The 27,770-nt window shown below is 40.1% G+C and overlaps 1 protein-coding gene across 1 annotated transcript in view; it reads left to right on the top strand.

The window, feature by feature from the left end:
* The first annotated feature begins 1,547 nt into the window (after positions 1-1,547).
* Positions 1,548-27,770, top strand: part of dclk2a (doublecortin-like kinase 2a) — a 41,433-nt gene continuing 15,210 nt past the window's right edge. Inside the window, exons 1-3 of the mRNA XM_083933289.1 lie at positions 1,548-1,989; positions 8,916-9,253; positions 25,879-26,008. Of these exons, the coding sequence (XP_083789415.1) occupies positions 1,584-1,989; positions 8,916-9,253; positions 25,879-26,008 (874 nt within the window). The 5' untranslated portion in view covers positions 1,548-1,583. The remainder of the gene's footprint in view (positions 1,990-8,915; positions 9,254-25,878; positions 26,009-27,770) is intronic.

Genomic DNA, 27,770 nt, shown 5'->3' with positions numbered 1-27,770 from the left:
TGATTTTATTACATATGTTTTGTTGATTGTTGGTTAATTGATTTAGGTCTTCTGTGTTCAGTTTACATTTAGCAAATGTTGAATAGTGAATCTAGTTACCTTGTTACTGTACTTATTCATTTTTACAAAGCTTTATGGTCTATTTATCCTTTATGGTAAGTTATTTATCTTTTTCTGATTTGTAAAACAATGCCATCATTTTCTCACAGATTAGTTAAACTACTTTTTTCAAAGCTTCACTAGTTGATTTATTGGAAGTGCGTTTAGCTCGTTGTAGCCTATAGCTGTGACCCTCTTGGCTCTATATAGTCATCATATTGATATAATATAATCATATAAAGGAAACATATATATATATATATATATATATATATATATATATAAAATAGTGACAAAGGCTATGTCATTTGTATGTCACTTTTAACAAAAGCTGCCAAATAAATACTTATGATTACTATAATTTTCACCATAGGCTAATATTAATACTTCTAAAAAAAAGTATAGCAACTTAGTTTACCTGTGATATTTCTGTAGGCCTATTTACCTATTTGTGAAAAAATAATAAATACTTTCACACAACCTTGACAATAGGCTCACTGGCTTAAAGGCAAGGAAGCCAAGGAAGCCGTGCACAGATACATTGAGCTGAAGGGTTCGATGTTCCTTCCAAATGTATGTTTAACATATGATGTATAAATATATGAATATGTTAACAATGATCATTGTATTATCTTAGTATTGTACGCACCACAAAAATCTGTGTGTATAGGCTTTAGGTCGCCCAAGCTGTTAGGCCCAGTTTAATATGCAATTCAATTTAATATAATATTTGTGGTAGGGGGTCCCTGCTTCTTCTCTCTTTCAAGTAAGGGGTCCTTGGCCTAAAAAAGACCCCTGGTCTAATGGTATCCAAGAACAACTTTATTTGGAATTTTTTTCAGTTTGAACACATTTTAGGTCATCGAGGGTGAGTGTTACACTCCATTGTATCCAGGTCGTGAATATATTAGCAGAACAATAGAGAGCATTAGGACCATGGGGCGGGGAGGACGCCCCCTCTCATTATCCATTGATTTGACAGCTTGAGCCACCGACCATTCAGAGGAAGGATGTGAGGTGGAGGAGGAGGCGGCTTACGGTGTTTGTTGCGGTGCGGCGAAGTTTTGTAAAATTGCTTCGTTGTTTCAATGTCGACCAGCAGGTCCACTGCAAATTCTGTCAAATACAGCTGCTCTATAGTCGACCCATTTTCAACCGGATAATCACGAGTTGGCGTTTGGAGCAACCTATAGCTGTTAATGTAGGTACACAAATCAAATAATCGGAACAGTCAGGACGGGCTTTCTTTTCTGTGGACTTCAAGATTATTTCTGGACTTGTCTCTTATTTTGGGAGGTGTGTTGTCACGAGCAACCGGTGCAGCAAGTAGTCACGCAGTGGACTGGATGCGGAGGCTGGAGACGCACACGTGTATCCTCCTTCCTCCGGCTGCGGACGCGTCGATCCTTCAGCACTCTGGATAAAAGTTGTTTTTTTTCTGTTTGGGATTTCGTTTGAAACGGGCAGAAAAGGAGCCAGACAACATGTCGCTAAGCAGAAGTATCGAATTTGAACACTTTGAGGAACGTGAGAAACCGCACCGGACACCGAGGACCAACTCGGGCTCTGGGTCCCAGTCTGGCTCTAGAGGCAACGGTCTGGTCCCCAGCCCGGCGCACAGTGCGCACTGTAGTTTCTACCGCACACGCACTCTCCAGGCCCTCACGTCAGAGAAAAAAGCCAGAAAAGTGCGATTTTATCGCAATGGAGACAGATATTTTAAAGGTTTGGTGTACGCCGTGTCTAACGACCGGTTCAGGTCTCTGGATGCTCTGCTCATGGAGCTCACAAGGTCCCTGTCGGACAATGTCAATCTTCCTCAAGGAGTCCGGACGTTATACGCCATGGATGGAGGCAGGAGAGTCACCAGTCTGGATGAGTTAGTAGAGGGTAAGGTCGATCATGGATGTAACAGCCCGTTCATGTGACCGTAAATCATGAAAGAAGCTCAATGCCTAAATAAAATAATCATTAATAATAATTAAAATAATTATAGTAAAAATGCATCGATTCAGACATGCAATTGATTGTTTTAAAGCTACGTCCTGCCTTGAGTGTTGGCTTAATGGTCCATTCAAATACACACTGATATAACCTCAGGCAACTTATTTCAGAAGTTGACAATGTCTCTTATTGACATTGTTAAGAGCGGGTACCTAATGGCTCTTGATGCTGTTTACTTTATGGATTTAATGTAAATGTTGCCAATCAGGGAAGTTTTGTCTGCCATACAAAATGTCACTTTGTGATCAGTGCTCCTGTGTGCAGAGATCCACTGTACTTAAATCTATTAAATAACCTCTGGAGGACATTACAGTATGGATACAATGCAGAGCTTCCCTTGCATTTTATGCATCATTGACATAACTGTTCTGACATGTTTGACCCAGTGCCATGCATGCAGGCATGCAGACCCCTCCTCAGTGCAGCTTTAGTTCTGCACAGGCTGCTGCTGCTGCTGCTAATGGGCATCGATCTCAGCTGTACTCTTTCATGCTCTCTCCTCTTCAGTATTTGTGAGTTGAATTTGTGTGCGCTTAACAGAGCCTTGTGTAGCTCTAAGTGCACTCCTGATTAGGAATGAATGCGTGTGTTGTTGTAGGGTCCATTGGTTGTTAAAGTCTGTTAAATTGATCTCACCCTTTGGGCTTGAAAGATTGAAGTCTCCCTCCCCCATCAAGTATCTGCTTGCAGTGTACGAGTGAAATACTGGGTTTAAATACTGGAAATATGAAATGTTACTTTTATAAGTTTTAAAACATTGTGTCAAGTCATCTACCCTTTCACTGGCCCTGTAGTGTTATTCACTCTGCAGGGACAGTGACCTCTCAATAATAAGTTAATCTCCATGTTCAGCCCTGGTGTGTGTCTGTCTGCAGTGTGACCTGCCTCCAATCCTCTTTTAACATGGGAGGTTACTGCTCTGCCACACACACACACACACACACACACACACACACACACACACACACACACACACACACACACACACACACACACACACACACACACACACACACACACACACACACACACACACACACACACTCAGGATCCACTGACATTTTGCAGCAGTTATTAGTCCCTCATACTTGTCTATTTTCATCTCACATCCTCCTAAAACTTTAGGCTCTGTGCTACACTCATTTCCTATTTCTCATCCCCTGAGTGACCGCAGAAGATTTAGGCCAGTGCCTGATCTGAATTCTGTAGCATCGCTAGTTTGGCAATATGAGCAGAGGTTGTTGTGATGCATTGGATCTGGTACAGCCTGTTTTGCCACTGGACTTTTGCACTAAAATGTACAGGAAACTGTTGCTAAATGATAATCATGGGCATTTATTGTTAGTTGTGTCTAGAGTGTTACTGTTGCGGCAACAACTCAAACAACAATTTTGTCATCGTTTCATATCACAAAAATATTAATTTCTCTTAGTATTGTCTAACAATGTAGACCATTTGTTTGTTTTTTATTCAGGTTTTTTAGATGTCTGCAGCTGACGGTTGTGACAAATCTTCAGCTTGTAAATGGTGTTCGCATCAATATTCAAGTCATTTCGAAAGTGGGAAACTGAAAGCTCCAATATATTGAATTTGGCAGGTAATACGAAAAGTGCCTTTAAATGAAACAAACATGGATTGCTGACATCAGCGAATTCATCATTCAAGGTTATTGAAACCCGATTTAATTTACATATTGTAATATTGTCAATACAAAATATTATTAACCCTCACACTACCAACACTGCGGCCATCATTACAAATTATAGGTATATAGCGCTATAACTCTGAGCACCCCAGTTGAAATTCCCTTCAATCCAGTTGTATTGTGGTAGTAGTACACGTTTCAAAGGCATATACAGTATCTGAAATAACTCAGCAAATTAGCCCAACCATCTGCTTACTAACATGAGAGGTAAGTGGGAAAGTGCTTGTGTGATTTGGGTAAACACGACATGAGATGCACTGCAGGTGAGCTGAGCTCCAGTCCTTGTTTACTCACCCATCTAATGGATAGAGAGGGGACATAACTGCACAGCTCAGCAGTCTGCCTCCATTGATTGAGGCCTGCTGGGGCTCTTTTGTGTGGAAACCCAATAAACCCCATTCACATGCCTGTCCCTTATGGCTGGATTGGATTACTGAGCCAAACGGTCAACTAGTAGGGTTTTTCCAGGTAGTGGCACAGAGCCATGCTGCAAAATTTTTATTTTTAAACAGCTGAATACAACTAACCCTGTATGGATGTGATATTATGGCTGTCGTCTACCTGGAAAACCCTACTAGTTGACCGGCTCTGGTTAAACCCTTTGTATAACATGAACAAATACATGCCGTGACTGAGTGCATCATCTGGTTTAACAATCTGTCTGTTTTCAAGAGAAAAATAACATAAATAAACTATTCAGGTTAAATACTGTGGTTTCAGATTGTTGCATAAACGTACGTATTCGCTAATACAGCTTACTGTGCTGGTTTTTGTATTATTCCTTCCTTGAATATTTATTTAACAGATCTGCTGACCCAATAGCACAGAGTAGGTCCATATGTGGTTTAAAAGACCTGCTTTTATTAAAGAATAGCACTGCAAAAGAAGCTCTGCCAACTTGGTGACAAACACATTTTAATTTTTTTTTAATGTACCCTAACCCTTTTAATGTAGGGCTCAACACAGCTCCAGTACAACTGAAAGCATCAATGGACTGCTATCTAAAAAAAAATACAAATGAGAACAAAGGAGAGTACTAAACTCACAGAGAATCAGGTAGAAGCTACAAAAGTACAGAGACACTTTTTAAAACTGAGCTTTTTCTCTAGTCTCCAGCATAGACACAATTGAGTTCAGTAGCTGATGACACAGCTAAGGGGCTTCCAATCAGGACCCCAGCAGCTGGACTCGGCATGGCTATCTCTTGCTGTGAGGCAGTAGTGGAAACGCATGGCTTTGCTTGGCTTGGCTTGGTTAAAACAGATCGACCTGGGCCCATGAAAGAATCCCATTGAACTGCTGTGCTAGTGGAAAACCACACCGAGAGCAGACACTGAACTGAGTTTAGAAAAAGCTTTGTAGTTTACTGTGTGGGGTAAATAAAATGCTAACAGAGGGATTCTAGTTAGGACAATAGCAAGCCAAGGGGTTTATTAGCAGTTACTGGTACAATTAAGGTTGAAAGTGGATGAATACTGTATATGAAGGCAGAACAGTATTAGAAATGTGTGTAATTACCAGCCACGACAGCAATGCTTGTGTTCACCATGTGAGGCTGTGTGTGTTTTGCTAGGTGTTTGTATGGTATGTCTGTCGAAATGTTGCACGAATGGGTGTGATCCGAGCAAGAGGGTCATTAAGTATAGGGATCGAACGTTCGGAAGGGGCCTTGGCCCCATCACTTTACGCCTCAGGCCCAATTTGGTATTGCAGCTGGCATGATCCCATCTCTAGGTTGTAGCTTGTAGCTGAATTCATGAAAAAGGGTAAACCTATTGACCAATTTAGAGAACACATGAAACATGACTTTTCCCAATGTAGTGCAGCCATTAGATATTTACAGTAGTGTGTTTTTAGTTTCCAAGCCCATGCCAAGGTAACATATTTTCTTATACTTTACATATCTCTCTCTCGAGAACCACAGAAGTGGTGTTATACAGCAGTTTTCATGGGCTGAGTAGTAAACTCTGTGACTAGTAAATTGATCTTTATTTGTAAAATCAGTGGAGTGTCTCTTTGAAAATAATGATTTTGACACTGCTCTCTGTGATACTAATATCCAGATGGTCATTCTATGTTGCTTTTTAAATGAAAATACTTAGCTCGAATTTCACAAAATCCGGTTTTCATCTTTATGAAATCACAGTTTTTATTTAGTTGTTCCAATCTTGTGAATGATCAAGATTCTTTTTTTTGTTGTTGCTTGGGCAATTTCTGTTTTAAACCAGTTTCATTTCTGTGATTAATACATTCACAGTTTTTAGGAGTCCCTCAGTCATGAATATTTTTGAATGTCTAATTTGTTCCAGCTTATTGTATATTGCTCCAGGCTAACACTGATCTGCAACATGAATGTATGCTTGATGGATAGATCCTCTGTGTCTTGGTGGCACTAGGTCTAAACATTTACTGCTCTCTCTCTCTCTGTGGTTACTAAACCACATAAACACTAAAATGATTTCTTGGATAGAAGAACAAACAGGACATTGACTAATTGGACATTTTTGGTACAAACTTTACTTAGTAATAGATTACACAGATCATTAAACATTTCAAATCAGACCACCGATAATATGTGGCCTAATGGTATGTCTGCCAAGGGAAACCAAAAGTGTGCTAAGCTACTGGTCCAATTCCTTTTACTACAGTGTTGAATATTATGTCAGCAAAGTATCAGACCCACACGCTGAGAATATCATTGGATCATGGGATAACTTCATTGTTCTTATGACGAGAAGTTTTATATTGCCTTAGCGTTAACACTGTTTTATAATACTGCCATCGTGTGGGTTTTGGATTGGTGACAGATGTGAGACCACTGCAATAAAAGCTGCTGAACTTGTTAGACACTAGACAGCTCTGTTATGGCTGACCTCATCTGTCGTCCACATGAGGACAGCAGCCAGTGGCGGCTGGTTGGAGCTCCCCTCACATCACTGAGGGATGTTGCACCTGAGGTCCCTGCACCTCAGGGAATAGACTTGTCACCAGTCACCATCTGATGACATTTCAGTATTCTGTCATTGTCCCCCTGATGAATGATAGCCCCAGTTAGGCTTGGTTTTAGATTTCAGCCATAGCTCTGTCCTCCCAGCTGTGGCATAGCCTCTTAATTAGCCTTTGGTTAATTGCAAGCTTAATAAAACCAGGTGTCGTGGGACGCACTGTCTCATATGGCCTTCTTATACTGCAGCATGATTCGTTTGGCTTGACACACATCAGATAACTAAAATTTCATAGATTGGATTTGATACTGTCAGTAAAATAAGTATTTAAAAGCACTGTACTTGATAGCCAGAACATTAATATAGCAGGAAACCAATATTTGCTTTGTAAAGATATAGTGGCGTAACGGCACTGTGAGCAGAGAATGAGGTCACTCTCTGTTGTAATCTGAATTTCTCTGTTCTTTGTTTTAATAGATGTCCAGCTGGGCATGCATGTTAGTGCATGTGGCTGTGAAAATATATTGTTATTATATTCTTTAATATATATATATTACATGTCACCATTTATGTGGGTCTGCAGGAGGTCACCGTTTTTTCTGGGGGCGGACCGGAGGGTCGCCGGTTCAAGTCCCTATGTGGACAATGAATGGAGTGTAGACTGATGGCTGTAGAGGTGCCAGTTCATCTCCTGGGCACTGTCGAGGTGCTGTTGAGCAAGGCACCGAACCCCCAACTGCTTGGGGCGCTGGTCACTGGCAGCCCCCTTGCTCTAACATCTCTCTGTTAATTGCATGTATATAGGTCCTGTTTGTGCATGTGTGTGTATTTCAGGCCTGTGTGTTTAACATGAAAAATAATAATAGAGTGAAAAAATCAAATTTCCCCGTTGCGGGACTAATAAAGGAATTCTTCTTCTTCTATTTCATAAAAGATACTGAAACTTTACCAACAAATACTGAAAACAATGCCACAAACTGCAAGCATTTTCAAGTAAACTAATACATATCTGAGGCATGTACGGTTATAGGATTATATGCAGCATGTGCTTTTGCTCCTTGGCCAGTGTCAGTGTTATGCAGTTCTATTAATGACCCAGAGAAGCGAAGATACAGGCATGACAGACATTTTTAACAAGCTAAGCATTTTCCGTATCTCAATCTTTCAGACATTCTGACCGCCCCCCCCCCCCCCCCCCCCCTCTAGCCCTGTACATACCGTCAGTGAAGGTTCTTCACTGGAAAAACAGTGGATATTTGCTACAACATAATTTACAGTCTGTTAAGAATAATATGTTTTGAGAATTGAATTGGCTGTTGAGCTTGGAAGTTGATTCTGAGAGAAGGCCATACACTTCAATACCTTTTTGGTGAATGTAAAACAGAAAAAACAGAAATCAGTCACTTTCTCTCTCTAACTCAGAGTAGAACACAACAGCAGGGAGTTTTCATCCAACACTCAGCCTTCAAAACAATCACCAGACATTCTTGCCATGATTCATTTATCGGCCAATCCCCTCACATGACTTTGTTCTTAAGGGGAAACATTTGCGTGTTAACTGTTGGACTGGAGGGCTGGCTGGCAGATAAAACAAAATTCTTTACTTTGGAGGAAGGCCAATGCTGCAGCTCAACAGCTGAAAGGGAGAGAGGACAGCGTTACACTGGTCTGGCCTCTCAATGTGCCTTTTTGTTTCAACTCAAGAATGTTAACTCTTTGTTGCTCTGATTCTTCTAATGACATGTGGACACTAATGGCACACACACACATAGCAGAGAGATTGGCGGTCGGCATGTCGAAGTGTCCTTGACCAGACACTGAACCCCGAATTGCTCCCCGCGCTGCACATGGGTGTGTGAATATGTCGTGAATGGTTAGATTAGATGGTATGTAGATGTCCACTGCCATCAGTGTGAATGTCTGTGTGAAAGGGTGAATGTGACAAGTAGTGTGAAAGCGCCGTGAATAGTCTGAAGACTAGAAAGGCGCTATATAAGTACATCTACCAGTCCATTTTAAATGTGTCAGGTGGATTCTGATGTATTATGTGTGTATCAGACAATATTTCATTTAACATACTTTGTAGAATTTCTTAGATGTGGATACGGTTTTCGTGAACCATTTTTTGACTGTCAATTCTACAAACTTATTTTATTCCCCAGGTGAGAGTTACGTTTGTGCATCAAATGAACCCTTCCGACGTGTGGACTACACCAAGAACGTCAACCCCAACTGGTCAGTGGGTTGCAAGACCGGCACATCACGTTCCCTCTCCTCCCTCATCTCGCTGAAGAATGAGCTGCTGCGTGAGTCCAAGGAGTTCATCAAACCCAAGCTAGTCACAGTGATCCGCAGTGGTGTCAAACCCCGCAAGGCAGTACGGATACTGCTCAACAAGAAGACGGCACACTCCTTTGACCAGGTGCTCACTGACATCACAGATGCGATCAAGTTAGACTCCGGAGCTGTGAGGAGACTGTACACTTTGGAGGGCAAGCAGGTGAGTCAGTTATGATGCATGTTCTTTAAAGGTTTAGATGATAATTGCAGCTCTGATAATCACCCAGCAAACTCACGCAAAACCAACAAGTGAAACAAGGCCGATACCTGTGAACTCAATGACTAAAATGACATAACAGGACAGTTGGAGGGAGTTAACCGTATTGTTTTCAGTGAGATGAGATTGGATATTGTGTATATGAAAACCAGATGGAACTTCTAGGCTGAGCTTTTTAGCTAAAGGTTTTATCTCCAAAAAGCGCTGTGATTTATAGGCTTCAGCTGTGTCAGCAGTCTGGGTAATTACACCCCATTTAATCATCCATACATAATTACATGCCACGATTATTTCGACAAGGCTCAAATGAATACACTTAAGAGTTCAGGCCATTTGCCATATCCATCAGTATATTCTTCCCTACCTCATCCCCCCCTTAAAGCCACGTGACACTGTTTTTGCTATAATCCTATCCACCTGGGACACATATATAGTCATATTTCCATCTGATATTCTCATTGAGGGTCCCTGGTGTTATGAGATGAGGTGAGCTTGAACACATGCTGCCCCTAATCAAAAAGATATATATGATGTTCTGTCATCTGGGAGAAGTCTTAGATAATTCTTATTAATTATATTGTTTTAACTCTCACATACTTATTCATGGTGAAATGGAAAAAGTGGTTTAAAGTAAGTAACAAAATAAAAGTACAGGGTCAAAATAAAGACAAAATTTAAAACATAGGATTAGAGATAATGGGATTTAAAAAACATAAAAGTATGTTACATTAAGTAAAGCCTGATAGAGGGTTGATTGTGCAAAAAGCTTGGCCACCTTACATCCAAAACCTTTGGGTGGGTTGAGAGCTTGTGTGAGACTGTGCAAGGGTTGAAATGCAGTTAATATTAAGTTAATGTTAGCATTTTATCTTAAATAAATTAATAGGTAATCCTAAACAGAGAAATGTAGAGGTAAGTAAGTGGATGTGATTTTCAGCAGTTTCAAAAGTTTAACCAAAGACAATAATCAGACCCCAGGCTGATAACAGACTAAAGTTTTAAGGTTGTGTAAATGTCTGGCAGGACATCCAATATAAACATGAATGACTTTGTCTACATCAGTGAATAACAAAACTGAACAGAACAGTCTCTTTTCTTTAATTTGAACAAAACACCCAACATTAATCAAAGTCAATATAAAAGATTGCTTTCATATTTCAGCCAGCTAGCTTCACACTAAATGACTTCTGATCTGTTTTACTTTAGATGCAGCAAACTGTGACACACTTCACATCACTGAAACATGTCATGAAACTGTTCATGTCAGTGGGCTTGTGTTCGTTTTGGTTACTTGTATGGTTTCTGTGAGAGCAGTCTGTCTGCTCTGCCTTGCTCCAAATACAGCTGTATTTGCTCAAATAATGTGTTAATTCATAAAATCAAGAAAAAAAATACTTGGCTGGTAAGAACTTTTTAGAGAGGGGATGCCATAAAAATCCAACTAACAACAAATATCATTTAGTTGTGTACTAGTCAAATGACCACAGCCAACAGCTCAATGTCCTTTCTACCCCATTCTATTTTTATGGTGGATATTTTTTGAGCGTTGTTGCTTTTATTTAAGAGCTCAAATATTCTTTTCTTTCCAATGGGATTGGACTGCTGTGTATATCTCTTTTAAATCAACACTTCCACAGTTAGAGCGGTGTTGATTGCTAAAATACTGTGATTTCATTATTATTCAGCTGGGATTTAAAGATTGAGTGACATGAGTTTAAAATCACTACAAACGGACTTTTCTGTGAAAAGGTTAGGGTTGACATCATGCTTTAACAACAAGATTTGAGAAAGGAAATCTCCTGTCTTTAAATGATTAAAGTGAGATGTCCAATCTGACAACCAAACCAGCTGATGTCGGCTTTCTGTGAGCCGACAGGAATCTCTCTAGGCCGGACAGTCCAGACAAATATGACTCATGACAACAGTTCACCTCTGACAGGGCCAGCCCAGCATACTTTTTGTCAAGCCAGCACTGTACAGGAGCACACTTTCTAATGACTTGTTAGGATTATATAATATAATAATATTATTATATAATATAATGTCTGGGGGTGTGATTGCAAAGTGGAGATCAGATGAGTTCCATAAGCCTTTAGCCAATGGACAGCAACAGTTAGCCTTGCTGCTAATCAGCTGACTTGATTAAGAGGACTTTGTTTAGATGGTAAACATGTCAGTGATTGATATGTTCATAAACATCATACTAAAAATAAAGTGCATATAAATTCACCGTCCACAGCTGCATAAATGAATGCTTCTTGTAAGAACCCTGTTAGATTTTCCACTGTGATTAATTCAGACTCATAACTGTCACATAAACCCTTGATGTGTCTCTATTTCCATCTCTTGGTAAATTCTAACTAGATCAGCCATGCAGACCAGCTGTTCTTTCCAGGCGTTTGATTTCATGCTCTCTATTGTCATCAGGAATGTCACAATGGACTTTATTGGGTGCTTCTGTCTTTGGTGCTTCTGATAGTTTTGTTCTGTCCATCCTGTCTTATTAGCTGTTCAGTTCAACCTTTTGTTGAGAGTTGACTAATTGCTTGAAGTGAGAAGAGGCTGCCTTAATACAGATTTAGAGGAAGCACCCTTCTTTTAACCTCCTGTCTTGTATTGCTTTGTTTTGTTTTTGCCCAGCCAGTTTAAAAGTCTCTGTGAATTTTCATTTTTTTTAGAGGTAAAACCAAAAATGAGGGTTTATTTCATTAGGGTTTTACCTTGAACCATTTATCCACATCCTAATTCAACTCATTTTGGGTTGATGTAGTGTTTTATATTTTTCCGCAGGTTGTTTTGCAATTCAGTTAATTCAGTAAGTGATTTATGTTATCTACATTTAAAATAATAAATCAGGCATTTTTGTTGCTATGTGGGACATATATCTTACAGTCTTTTGGGACTATACATGGCATATTACATCTGTCGTGCCGACAGTGTGTCAGTTAGCTTCCTTGGATATTCACCACAGAGTTTTCAATGATAAACACATTATCAACTAGTTACAGCGGTCTTTTTAGCTTCCTTTGAGAGATCATCCATCACTCTAAAGTTCTCCAACATCAGATGAAAGCTAAAGGAGATAAGAGTTTCTTATTTAAGTGGGCTGCGTTACGTGTCTGACATTTTTCTCAAATGTTCCTCTACAGAAATGTCTTTTCAATACAATTCAACAGTTCCATTTAAATCATCAATCATAGAGGTTATCGTTGATGTGTTTGAGGCTAAAATAAGCCTTTAGCAAACACTCCAGTTGTGTCTGTATATTAAGGAAGTCATAGTCAGAAAGCATTGATTTAAATGTATCATATTCACTTGTACTGACATTTTTTCAAGCAATGTTCTGTACTTAAATGTTGTCTGTATAAATGCCAGTAGAATTTGGTCTGTGATTTAAGAAATTAAATTTGAGTTTTTCAGCTTCATTTGATCTGAACCAGGTTTGCTGAGTAAATGCAGAACTGGCCTTTTTTTTAAAGCAATATAATGTTCAGAATTTACAGTTATTGTATTGAATTTTGTGTCAGCTTTCACTTAAATTTTGGAGCAACAACCCTACACCCTATACCAACAGCCAGACATTCGAAGAAGGCAGTGAGTGTGTTCTTGCCCTAATGTCTGATTTACGGCTTGCCTTACTCTCTTGGCTTCAACAGGATTGCCTCAGAATTGAATTAAGAGTCTTATTCAGAGGTTTAACTCATTAAGTCCGTAACATGATCCTGAGACCAGAGCTGGACACCTGACAATATCCTGTCCATGATCATAGAAGTCGATTCAGTCAATCTGTGCTTTCTTTACCTTGGGCTGAAGCTTTTAAATCTTCAGTGAAGAAATAAATTGTTATATCTAACAACATAATCTTTATTTCTAAATACATACTACTTAGAGAATTCAGTGGAAAAGCATTAGCTTTAATCGTTTCACTTTTTTCCTGTCCTCTGCCTCGCTCTATAGAGGACCAAACATGACTCAATAATCTGACAGCTTGACTTGTTCGGAGCCCTCTTTCATGCAGCCTCTCTATCCTGATAAGCCTCTTTTCACGGCCTGAGTGGTTCCACACTGGTGGCTAGAAGGCTGATTTCAAGTTGCTATCCTCTTTGAAAACCATGCATGTCCATCAACTTTTCCTGAGCTACGAAAAACTGTCCTGCTTTCAGCTTTGTGACCTTTTTCTGATAATCTGATAGGTATTTAAATTATTTATTTGGCTTGACAATTTGCCACCAAATTTGGAGTTACATGGATTTCAATGGGCTGGTAATTCCAAGTTTCAGCAAGTATAATTAGTATACTACATTAGGCATGAAAGGAGCTATGGAAACAGATACTGTGAATTATTCGGTGCAGATGGGCTAAAGTCAGCAGGTCATACTGTGGAGAGTGTGGTGTCATTCTCAAATGCTTTGTTGTAGGTGTATATTATTAAATATATTTGCAGTTTCTTAAATGAGCATTAAATCTTAATTCATCGGTTTCCGTAGATTCTACCAAAAGCGTTATTTTTACTCTTAAAAAGTAAAGCTCTAAATTCAGTCACCCATAAACACACAAACACACAAATACGGTATACACATACTCTCCAAATGCCTTCCAGCAGCAGCCTGCCATCTGCTCCTCCAAAATCAAATCACAGGTCCCCAGCCATCCCCATACCCTCCGCCCCCACTGCTGCATGCACACACACACACACACAAACACGCACTCACGCACACACACACACACACACACACACACACACACACACGGCATCATGCACACACAGCGTCACATACACTGAGAGGCCCCCCACTGGGGCCCTGGCCACCACCGGATAATTAGACCTATAAGCTGGAAGGGAGGGTTAAAGTGCAGCTGTCAGGTGTGTGTGTGTGTGTGTGTGTGTGTGTGTGTGTGTGTGTGTGTGTGTGTGTGTGTGTGTGTGTGTGTGTGTGTGTGTGTGTGTGTGTGTGTGTGTGTGTGTGTGTGTGTGTGTGTGTGTGTGTGTGTGCGTGTGTGTGTGTGTGTGTGTGTGTGTGTGTGTGTGTGTGTGTGTGTGTGTGTGTGTGTGTGTGTGTGTGTGTGTGTGTGTGTGTGTGTGTGTGTGTGTGTGTGTGTGTGTGTGTGTGTGTGTGTGTGTGTGTGTGTGTGTGTGTGTGTGTGTGTGTGTGTGTGTGTGTGTGCGCACAATACATCTCTGTCCACTCTCCATCCTTGATTCAGAGATGCTCTTCAAACTGAATGTTAATTGTAGATCTTGGTTATCGGCGCCAACAGAATCAGCTGCTGCTTTTGAGAGAACCCCCTGTTTTACATCTCAAAGCTGACTGGGCAGGCGGAAAATAAGATTTTCCCTATTTTCGATGCATTCATTAATTTGGGGAACAGTTAGCCATCCAGTACTTGCTAAGTTTTTAAAAAAAAATGTAGAATTCTTTAGAAAAGATTCAAGGCAACTGTAGAAATAGTGATAAAGAGGAGAAGGTCTATGTGATAAAACCAAAGGATCCAATACCTCTCTTTTCTCACCTCTGCATGTCTTGCCAATCACAGCGCAAGGTGGTTGAATGGGACATTATTGGTTTTGGGAAGTTAAAATAACAAACAACTTGAAACAAACAACGAGCAGTTCTGACAAGGTACCTCAACCCCTCCACTACATAGATTATCCTGTATGCTATGTATACACTAACAATGAGCTGCAAATCACATTGCTACACCTCGCTGTATCAAGGCTGTTGTTCAGAGTAGCTGACTCAGAAATGTGTTTAGGAAAGACAGAAGGTGGGAAGGGCAGAAGAAGAAGGTTGCCCCACAGAGGGATGGGGAATCGTCACCAAGCTCATTTCCCAACCCCCAGTCTCCAGTGTCTGTTTTCCTCTACCCCCCACACCCCCCTGCTCACCACCCCTAATATCAATCCCACTGTGTGAAGCAGCTGATAACTACTTCTCTTTGCCATAATGACATACAAAATCTATTTTACATTCCCCCACAGTTACATGACCTGTCCAAGTTTAGGAAATATCTTTTGGGACATACTGACAATTTCAGTTAGGGACAGAAAGGATGAAATGTTGATTATTGTATTAACCTTCTGGTTTGTTTCCACACCTCTAACTGTGTTAGGGGTGGGACACATGCACATGTGAATCGTTCGGTTGCTACTGCATTCCAAAAGTTGAACTTTGTCTACCTCAGGGCACAGCTGTCAGAACCTGAAAAATAGGTGCAACACTCTCACATGTTGGCGTGCCTTAAACATGTTTACATTAAGAACAATGGATCTGAGGGCACACAAATATTGCCATTTGTATAGGTCTTATGTTTTATCAAAATCCAACCTCAGCTACATAACATAAGTCTGTGATAGTGTCATCATATAGTGGAGGATAAATCCTTGACCATTTGGTGATCTTTCTTATTACATCAGTTCAGCCTCCTGGCACCAGTTACAACAGCAATTTGGGAGAACTGGATCCTATCCAAGGTTTTCCCCTGCCTTTTAACCAGTGTTGCCTTCAGCCCCCTGTGACCTGTCCCTGACACATAATATGTCAGTCAGTGCAAGGTACTGCCATTAGTGATCAATGTAGTATAAAGCCATGAGCGGAAATCCCATTTTTATATTGATAAATATTCCGTTGGTGGTGTCTGACATTCACAAAGGTTGAGGGCAATACTTTATTTACAATTTTCAATGCAAATATTACACATGATGCATTAAATGGAAAAAGAGAAGTATTGATTCAGGAATGTATTATTCCTTAATAAAACACTTTTTTAAAATGAAAAAACAAAAAGATCTTCAAAGTATTGTAACCCCTTCTGAGTAGTGTACAGGTCATATGTATTTTAAAACCAGGAATTGTGGGTGACTATCCCTCATGTACTGTGTAGCCTTACATGTCACAGCTGTAAGGTCTATCAGTCTGCATACACATATATTACAGTGTAAGATTGTGTTTACCTCTGCTTATTATATCTTTTGCAAACAATACCCTTGTCTCCCCAGACTGTTTTCATTCTGAAGGCATCAAATACCTCTGTTTTATCATGGCCATCAGCATTTGATATCGACGCATAAGGCACCCTTGAGTGTGACAGCGACTGCAGTGAAGTGCCAGTGTTTGACGTACAGGGTTACCCAGTGTGATGAAGATGTCCTGACAAAGCGTCCGTATGTGAGGAGTTTGGATGAGAACAGGTTGATCCTGCAAATCAGTGCCTTTTAAAAGTTTTGAGTTTTGAAGATGAGTTACAGTAGGTGTCCATTAGCATAGAAGAAGTAGTAAAGGGTTTACTACATGCACATTGGTTCAATGGTTCAAGTCAATTATTTTCAGAAAAAAAACATGTAGGGATATATCTAAAGTCTCTACCGTGTACGGACTGAAAGCTTACATAACATTGATTTTCTTTCTATAAAAACAACTGAATCCCCAAATATGTTGCCTTTCACAATTCTTTTCACTTGGTGATGTTATCGGGATGACAGTCAGTCTGCCTATTAACCAGGGGATGGAAGTAGACCTGGAGCGTTCAGACTGCTGGGCTATAAGGGCTGAAATGCTCGCCTCTCCGAAATCTATAAATTCCTTTTTTTGTGCACACAGCAAGCTGAGAAATGAGACAGGAAAAGGAACTCAGCACTGATAATTGGATAGTCTGCTCAGATGTAATGACTTGTTTGTTTGCATCTTTGCAGTACTTATGTGGGTGTGTCCCCCATAACAACATGCAAGTTGTTGTCTCTTTTATTTATGATGTCTCTTATTTATTGTTCTGTACAGCACTTTGGTCAACTTTGGTTGTTTTTAAGTGCTTAACAAATAAAGTTGGGTTGGATAATAAATTAAAGACCCAGTTACAAAATCGACATAAACAATTTTGGTTTATGAAAAAACTCATGCTGATTTAATTACATAAAACAAAGTGATGAGTTAAATTATATTTTCATCTATTTTTCTTTCTTTATCTATCAATGTCTTTGTCTGAATGTTTTAAAAGGCAAGTGCATTAGTGTTTCTGCATGCGTATAGAGTGCATAACTGAACTTGAAGGTCACTCGCGGGTCTCAACACTGCAGCAGTTTATCAGGGCGCAAATAATTGAACACCATGTTGTGGTTAGGGGCAGCAGGCAGGCAGACAGGTTCTCCTCAAAAATAGAACTTAAAAATGTACAATACACACATTTCTGTCTTACTTTATGTCTACAGATAACAGTGCGGCAAATGGATAAACCAAGAGCCATTGTCTAATATTCACAACTTGGATACATTTTTAGGAAAAAACCTTTTTTATTCTATTGATTGGTGGACACTTACAAACTAAAAGGCATATGAAAAAAATGAATGGACCTGGGTTCAGAATTTACAGCCACTGAACAGTCAGCGAGTGACCATGTCGTCTCTGTTGTTTACCATTCTTGTAAATCTGAATGAATCCTGCTATAAAGCATTTTATATTTTAATGCAAAGCCTAATTGAACTAGCTTAACCGGGTCGCTGGCAATCCATTGGCTTTTAGGAGGTTAAAGTGGTGATTTATATAAAAATTCACCCCTGTACAGTTGGCATGAATGTGGAAATGAGTTTTATGGAGACAAAAACTGTTTTGTTTCTTTGTACCAGATTGCCACTTGGTTTCAGAAGATTTGTTAGTTCCAGTTTCTTTCCCATTTAAAATTGCAGATATCTTTGTCACAAAAATACTTTACGTTACTGGTTTGACAGTGAACAATAATTACACTTGTGGGGAAAGGAACCTACTGCCTATAAACCAACATGTAGACATGATAGGAAAGCTTTATCATTTAATATCATGTACTTCATATACAAGCTCAATCCTGCCCCTTCTCTCAGGTTAAACGTTCTCCACATTTCATAGTGATAGTTTCCCTCTGCAGCATTGTGAATAGATCTTACAAATAACCTTTTGCTTGGAACATTAAGTACCATGTACAGTGTGTTTGGGGTAGTGAATACAACAAGAGCAAATCTTCGATTACCAACATGTCATAAAGATAACAGCTAGCTAGTTCATGGTGTGTGGATTGCTGGGTTTTGGGGCATACACATTAGTGTGAGAGGGAGGTGGATTGGTTAGCGTGACACTGATGTACTGTGGCATCATTTCACATGACACGCTTCTAATGATGATGGCCTCCTGCCCCTAATACTCTAACAGTACATGTGTTAGCAGCAACATGCTGCTCTCTGTCTTCTGCCAGTGAAAGGGTTTACATTAAGGTGTCTGAATTCTGCTCACCATGTTATCATATTGTTCGGGACGATATTTTGTCATTTGCAGGGCAGTCAAACCCACTGGCAGTTACAGACAGATTAGTGAAACTGTCTCTCTCTTTGACTAGCTAGGGACATAGCCACACAAGGGTTCCATCATCTGATTGTCAAGCATGAGCTGTTTTCAGGGCCAAATCTGGATTAAACACTGCCATTCAGGTCAACAGCCATGCAATTTGCATGCCCACCTATTGTTCTGTGTTTTCATTAACATACAGCACCATCTGACACCAGTGCAATGACACCATCCAAGCAGAAATATTCTAGACTAGGCTCAGTGATATGCTAGTGTTTGTTCTGGACTCATTGATGAATCAAGATTTTTTTGTTCTGAGTTTCTGGTAGTGTTTGATGGTGTTAGTAATGGATAATACTCCGATGTAGTAGTATTGTATCACCTATAGAATAGCCATTTTCAATATAATGCAATATGTGATCAAGCTTATTTCAATTATTTTGATCTTGCATCTCAGCCTTTAAAGTTCCTGGGTCTCTAAACTAGCTAAACAGCTAGGGGTCAAATTTGTTGTCCCTACCTAGAGTTTAATACTAGTGCATTAATATTAGAACTTATTGTTAATAATTTAGAAGAAACACTTGTGTCGTAGTTGTCAGGTTATATTATCCAGTCACTAAAAGGTAATCCACACCCTCTAGCTAATCAAAATTAAGATTTTTAAGTGAAACATAACACCAACACTAACTATTATACCCCTTTCTTGACACTCAGAGACTAAATCAGGGCAGGTCAAAAGATGAAGCCTTGGCATAAAATCGTTGCTCTCTGGCCTTTGGAAATAAAATCCTTCAAATCCAGAACCCCTCTTTCTTGTCTCTTGTCCTGACAACAGATGGCCTACACATGCACATGCACATGCACACACGCACACACACACACACACACACACACACACACACACACACACACACACACACACACACACACCATCAATGCTTTCCCCCAGTCATGGTAGGCAATACAAAAACACTTCATTGTATTTATAAAGCAAAATTGTCTGACCCACGTTTCACAAGTGCTGGCATGATACCCTGCATTAACGAACGGAGAAACGAAAAGCCGGCAGACGACAGAGTACAGGGTTGTCAAGGGGGGCACGGGGCTGTCGGCTGTGCACAACGTGGAGGTCATCCATTGTGTGCTGTGTGATCTTAACTACTTGTTTTGTTTTGTTTGTCCAAGTCTGGCCCTCATCCATTCTTTGCAGCAGGCCTTTCACTCTCCCAACAGAAGAGTTGACATCATGATATTCAAACCCCAGCCCACACACTATCGGTTGTCTACTTGAGTTTAATCATTCAAGGAAGTCCAGATTGCCTCAGCAAGTTTTGGCAGATTGATGTGATGAATGTTTTTGCACAGGGCAGATCACAGGAGCTGTGTGTCTAAGTGATCCTGACAACTGTAGCACATCTGTGATACTGATGGTGAAGTTTCATTTGCACAACAAACTGTGTCTACTCTTTTAGTTTGTCAAGAGGTATAAGTCCTGGCTTAAGACTGTTGATTTTAGTGGATAGTTTTGATTAAAAAAGAGATAATAATGTTGGTCCTTGGAGACTTCTGCAGTATTATATTTTGAGCATTTATTGCCTGGTAGCCATTTAAATGTCATAATAGGGTTTTTTAATTATGTTAATCGGCAACAAAAGCCAACATTTTATGCATCTCTTGTGGATCTCTTAGCACCTCAGCAAATCTGCAGGTTTCGCTTAGTAAATGAGCATGGTAATCTACTGAGGCTCATCTGGGTTGAAAGTTGTGTGTTCATGTTTTTGGTTTCTACTCTCTTCTCTTCATTCCTACTTACACAGCTCCATTTGAGTATGAAGAGCTTGGCGCTCATGTACATTAATGTCTCCATTTCTGTGCGTGAATCTGACTCGGAGGAGAGAGGGAGCCAGACAGCTGTGAAATATGTGGTTGGCCAACCAGCCAGTGGCTAATGTGAGGCTGAGTTCACTGTACTGTCTTGGAGTTTCACTAAATTGGTTTACAAATGTAGGAAAGTGCAAATTTAAAGTTTTGCTTCTTTTGTTCTGAAGTGCTTTTGCCTTCTCTATCTCCAAATTAAGTGTTCCTCATGAATGAATGAAATCCTGTTTATAATGCTTGTTTCTTCTTCATTGCCTTCATTAAAAAAATGGTCTATTGGTTCTATTGGTTGTCTGTGTATTGCTGTTGAATGTTTAAGAGATTGAAAATCAGCTTCAATAAAAAGTATTTTACTTGCTAATGTTTAACCCAGCTAATGTAGTGAACCCGAAGCAGCAGGTTAATGATGGGCTTAGATTTCATTGCTCATTTTTGTGCCATCGCCTTGTCTCTGCTGTTACACATGCCTGAGATTTGCTGCTCTAATCCACAGGAATTAAACAGTCTCTTGAAGCAGCCTCTGTCTGTTAGTAAGAGTTCAAACAGAGTTAATAACCTGGTTGGCTTTAGCTTAAGCATCACCCTGACAAACCTAATAGGCAGATAGCTATATGCATGTTCCCAAGTAAGCAACAGTTTAACTGAGAGTTGAAGCTTGTGTAAAGAATGGTAGTTTACGCTGAAAGATTATTTTTGCTTTGTGTCAGTAGGCTGACCTTTTCCAGAGGCAGAGCTCTTCTTTGTCAATCTTTTTCTCTTTTTTTCCATCTTTCCTTCAAGACCTTTCACAAACAATAACCTTGTCTTCCCAAATGGGGTTGATGATACCGACAGCCATCACAAGGAGACCCTTTACATTCTTTGTGTGTGTCTTGTTTAGCCATTTACACCCTTTTCCACCATCCTAAATTCTTACCACCTGCTCTTGTGTGACATTTGTTTTTGGAACAAAGCTTAAGAGCAAGATAATCCAGTGGTGTATTGATACCGTATATGTTGTGGATATATTTGGATGTTTCCTTCCAACTATACACTATAGAAAATAGGGGGGTATGCTCATGTTCAATTCACAAATTCCTTTTGATACTTTCATATGCACACACACTTGTATTTCCTCTGTTGCCAAGCTTAGCAGGGCAGAAAGTACAGCAGGCAAGATGGGGGACAGAGACTGATGGTGAGAGCGAGAGAAGGTCAGACATACGAAAGGAGGGGGGTTGGCGCATATTGGAGGGCAAACTTCAGTTTAGCCTCAAGACATGTCAGAAAAACAGAACCCTGCGAACCGTTCACTTCACTGATTGGCTGAGACAAGCCCTAGCAGTCCAGCACTGGCGATGAAGTGCCATTGGCTGTTTATCCTGTCAGTGGTTGACAAGGGCCAAGAGAAACAGGGGGTCACACACTACAAGATCCTTAACAAGGTGATATGTCTGGTCTACAAACTATGTTTTTTCGCAAAAAAACACACTCAAGAAGTTCACGTGATGTCTTACCATGTGCGAGTCAAGAGTTTTTGTTCCAAAAATGGATGTCCGCCAGAAACAAGTGCTCTAGTTATTGGTGTTCTGTTCTGTAGAATTAAAACAAACAAGAAAAAAAGAAATTATGAAATAATTGATTGTAGTCAAGCCTCTTGATATTGTCGTTTTCCTACTATTTTCCTCTAGGTGCAACCGCACCTCTGTGTTGCAAATGCAGCGCACAGTAAATGTTCTAATGCTAGAGGCAACCCCTCCCCCAGGTTTTCCCTTAACCGATGTTTTGTGCTCTCATTGGCTCTTGGACTCCCCGACAGGTCCAGATACTTAGCCTGCTAGCTATTGTGCTTTTGTCAGAGAATGGAGGTCAGGGCTAAAGTTGTGCATAAGTAAAACCTTTATACTTTGAATTTATAGAGCATTACCCCACTTCAGTGAGATGAAGGCCACACAGAGGTAAAAGACAAGCAATACTGTGTACTAAAAAACTAGAACAACAGGAGACTGGGGTGGTGGAGCGATAAATCAATTTACATAGCTAGTAACAATACGAGTAGTTGGAGGAATCAAATCATTACCAACAGTGGTGACATTGTGAGTGAGTGAGAGCAGATCAAGACCACCTCTTCATCATCATTAATACAAATGATGATTGTGACAGGGGATTTATAGACATATAAATATACACTTTAACAAGGAAATTGTAAATAGTGCCATTTTCACAAGTGCATCTAAGTAAAACCACCATAATTTAAGAGACTAACCTCTTTATTCTTGCTTTTTTAAAACCTATACAATGCACCATTTGTTTCCATTTCCCTTCATTCCCCTGGTTGTCACAGGCTAGCTGAAAAGCACTTTATCACAGGCCACAGCAGGAGTGCTAGCCTTGCAGATAGAGAAGTGTGCATAGAGGTGAAAGTAAATGATAATATAGCCAGGGTCCTGCTTGACAAAGATATACATAATATTCCAGACCTGAGTTCCTTTTCTTCTCCATTAGCCTGTTGCCTCAGGTGGTGCTTGGATAAGCATGTCCAGGGGGAACAGCAAGATAACTTGGCCTGTTAGAGCATGGAATTGAAACGAATTTGAGTTAATTTAGTCAATGTTAGTGGCAATGTTTGTTGAAAATCCAGAGCCTCTCTTGTGGTTGCCGAACAGTGTCATATGACTCTAAACGAATGTTAGGCATTTTGGAGAATGTGCTATTTTCGTTTTGATGAAGAATTGGATAAGAAGATCAAAACTGCTCCATGTCTTTTAATTTAAATGCTTTGCTTAGCACAGAGACTGGAAACAGGAGGGGACACAGCTACTCTTGCTCAGTTGGTAATAAAATCTGCCTACTTGCACTCTGAAGCTCACTATGTGGCACGTTATATCTTGTGTGTTTAATTTTCTGCTTTACAAGGGGTTATGTGCCGGATTATTTCTTGGCCAGGCACAATTACGTTCTAGAGTCCCCTGGTTGCTTGGAACAGCTCAGGGCCAAAAAATAGCATAACCAGAAATAATCTCCCATTACACGTTGAATTGTTGTTTTTACACTTCCAATTTCAATGTTTTGTCTGTATAAAGCAAATAACATTTTAATTAGTGATCTAAGAGGTGCAGGTAGACAGATTTTTTAACAGTTGAACAGAGCTTTACTAGCAGTTTTTCCTTGTCTCCAGTCTATGTGCTAAGCTAAGCTAAGCTAACCAGCTGCGGGCTGTAGGCCTATAAGCTATATTTAACACCAATATATGAGAGTGGTATAAATCTTCCCATCTAAATCTCTGCCAAAAAGTAAACAAGCAGATTTTTCTAAATGTTTTTACTTCGAGCCGTCCCCTGACTGTAGATGTCAACAGGGTCAGTGTTTTCCCTGCCAGGGAACAGTGCTCACCTCAGCATATTGATAATACATGTGTTCTAATCGCCTAGCATTTCCTGTGCGGCTAATGTCCGCACAACAGAGCAAGCGATGTGTGGATAAGGGTCATTGGTCAGAGATATTATTTAACACATGCATTTATAGTTTCTCACTATCATAGCTTGAACTACACCAAGCTATGTCCACTTGTGACACGAACATCGGACTATCCCTGTGGGGTGTTACTATGGTGATCCTAACACCTGTGCCCTGACAGTATGGTGTGGTGATCAACTGCCAAATTCCAGAGGGAGAGCTTATCTGAAGAATGGCACTCACGTCAGCTATGTCAAACCTCCGATAATCTGCCACAGCTCAGTATGGACACACATTACATAGACACTTTACTTTCACTGATTAGTTATCATATAAAGAGTCCATGCTTTTGCCTCAAAGAATAGACAAAAGAGGCATATGAAGGCCATGAAATACTGTTATTGATTATTTATGAGCATGTTATGGATACGGCACCCTGTTCAATTTTTAATTGATGCTGTCTGAATGTAGGACATGCAGAAGTGTCTTGGAGTGTCTTATTTATTATTAAAGCAAGTGTAACTCAGGCCTACTGTAATGATATTTATTTGTGGTTTTACCATTTTTATTGTCAGATATTTCACTTCAGTTATGGCTCTTTTTCTCTCAGCCCCCAACTGTTCTTTTTACTCTTGAGATTGTTTGTGCCTTCTAGTAGTTATTTAGCTTTTCCGGACCACCAGTTCTTCCGATACCCATCTTACACACACACACACACACACACACACACACACACACACACACACACACACACACACACACACACACACACACACACACACACACACACACACACACACACACACACACACACACACACACACACACACACACACACACACACACACACACACACACTCTCTCTTTCCCCTACTGTGTCAGCCCCCAATCTCCCCTAGAGGATCCATCTGCCCACAATCTTATGCCATCTCATACTCCTCCTCACTACTTGTGTTTCAACTGTGTGTGTGTGTGTGTGTGTGTGTGTGTGTGTGTGTGTGTGTGTGTGTGTGTGTGTGTGTGTGTGTGTGTGTGTGTGTGTGTGTGTGTGTGTGTGTGTGTGTGTGTGTGTGTGTGTGTGTGTGTGTGTGTGTGTGTGTGTGTGTGTGTGTGTGTGTGTGTGTGTGTGTGTGTGTGTGTGTGTGTGTGTGTGTGTGTGTGTGTGTGTGTGTGTTATATATGCCTGGATGTGTGGTGGGTTGTGGAATAATGAACAGATCTTTTTTCCTTCTTGTCCACCTACAGCAACAAAGGGATAATCTGTGTGTGTGTGGGCACAACTCACTGTACTTTAACAGTTAGTCTTTCTGTCTCCATGAGTGGGTGGTGGGTGTAAAAGGAAGAGTGCTCTGAGCTGCAGAGACAATGACAATCACAACATGAGACAGAATAGAAAAGTTAAGACAAATGACCCTGCAGTACAAGGGCTAACCATACTGTACTGCTTATCCATGACAGTGCATTGACTCTGCAGTATTCTGGATGTCAGGGTTTTTTTACCTCGCCCTGTTGTCAGTCTCTCTGTGCTGTTCAAAGTCACAACCTTGCCATACCACACACATCAAACAGAGTGATTTTAATTGGCCCTTTTCAATGAGCAGAAGCACTTATTTCACAAATATGAAAATACTGCTGTCGTATGTACAGTAAACACATGTACAGTAGAATGTGTGAAAACCAGTAGAGTCATACAAACTAATGCAGAATCATGTGATGCAGGAACACTGGTGAAACTTATAAAAAATAAAGTGGTAACTGTTGCTGTACTTGTTTACAATACATTACTATTAAATTAACATTTTTTTAAAAACAAGTAAATGAGAAAAGAAAAAAAGAAAGCTTACCTTTATTAATCCCTCCCATACAAACCCATCTCACACACACAGGCCTGAAATACACCACTGCTATACCCTTCTGAATACTCTCTTTTTTTTCATCTCCTTCCTCCAGATTATTTGCCTGCAGGACTTCTTCGGGGAGGATGATGTGTTTATAGCGTGTGGCCCGGAGAAGTACCGCTATTCACAGGATGACTTTGTATTGGATCACAGTGGTAAGGCTTCCACAGCCTTTATGACTGGTAGGCTTGACTAAGACTAACTAAACATCCGTGTGTGTGTTTGTGTGTGTGTGTGTGTGTGTGTGTGTGTGTGTGTATGTGTATGTGTATGTGTATGTGTATGTGTATGTGTGTGTGTGTGTGTGTGTGTGTGTGTGTGTGTGTGTGTGTGTGTGTGTGTGTGTGTGTGTGTGTGTGTGTGTGTGTGTGTGTGTGTGTGTGTGTGTGTGTGTGTGTGTGTGTGTGTGTGTGTGTGTGTGTGTGTGTGTGTGTGTGTGTGTGTGTGTGTGTGTGTGTGCGTGTTCCCCTCTGTGTCCTTCAGCACAATTCTTCCCTCACCAGTGCTTGCAGTGCTCTTTTCCTTTAGGAAGTTCACAGCAGGATATGAGATTTAAGTGTGTATGAAAAACTGCTCTTATGTGTTGAACTGTTTGTGTTTATATATTCTAGATAATTTTGATAGTGGAAAGTGTATCTATGGTATTTACATACAATATATTTAGTTGTCGGTCCAGCATCTACAGAAAATAATCAGTCCTACACATTTATACAAACACATTCTTAGTGTCCAGTACGGAAAAGAGGATGTTACAGTTCATTATGCACATTTTCTGTATGGTATCACCCCTTTAATTTGTAGAAAAAAACACAGTTCAAGAGCACACAGGCAGGATGTGACCTCTTTAAATCAGCAGATCCATTCACTGTCAGAGCTATGTAGAACTCCAATATTGGACAACCTAGCGGGAAGGAAACAGTTTATTATAGTAACAGTCCAAAGTATTGACATCCTGTTACATTTTTTGTTGTTTTGTCAGGTTAGCTAACAGGGTGGCAAATCCTCACACCTACTGAGAATACGACCAATGCACCCTCCTCATCCTCAGTAACAGTTAACAGAGATAGTTTCGTCCCACTTTCACTCCTGTGCTCCACTTTTCAAGAATTAGGTCTTTGAAGGAACAAAATAGGCACACTGTAACTCTCTGTTGAAGCGGCTCTTCTTTTTTTGCAAAATAGATCCAGTACACATTCTACTGCTGAAACAAGAGAAGAAGTAAAGATGCAGAAAATGGCCTGCACAATAGATCATGCAAAAGGCACACAAATTAATAAAAAAAAAAAAACTTAAAACTGACATTGTGTATTCTTTTCTCAGATTTTTCATCTGTGATAAATATCCTCACTTCAGGACTTGTCCTCGAAAAATATTTGTTTTGTTGAGGTTTATATGTACGCCATATGAGGTTGTACCATATGTCAGAGTAGGGTGAACACATGTGGGTGTGCTTCCGTGGCTGCGTGTTATTATTAATTTTTGCATGTGTCATTCATTACATTATACCTCTCGCCGCCCCCACCCTCATTAACACAACCCTGACAAGTTTACCACAAGCTTCACACATCTGCTCTTACACACTTGCATACAGCTACACAGCAGCAGCAGCACAGACACATGTGGCATGCAGCAAACACCATAAAAACCTTTTTTTATGTGTTCATATTGTGCAGTGACCATTTTAGCCTTATTGTTATATTCCGGAGAAAAACACAAGCTATTGCTTTGCTCTGGCATTTAAATACATTTCTGGTGTTTATGAAATCCTGATGTGAGATTAGTGTGTTTTGGATTTCTAAGAAAATAGTAATGACTGTGTAATTTATTTCTGCCAACTAGTGTAAATAATGTAAAAGATGTTAAAAGTCGCCTGGTCCTATTTGTAGTCTTGTTTACTTATCCCTTATTGGGATAGATTTGGGCAAGATTTAGAGAGTTTGGCTT

Source organism: Echiichthys vipera (assembly GCF_963691815.1).
Source record: "Echiichthys vipera genome assembly, chromosome: 2".
NCBI classification, from domain to species: domain Eukaryota; kingdom Metazoa; phylum Chordata; class Actinopteri; order Perciformes; family Trachinidae; genus Echiichthys; species Echiichthys vipera.
This window is presented reverse-complemented; position numbering and strand designations above follow the sequence as displayed.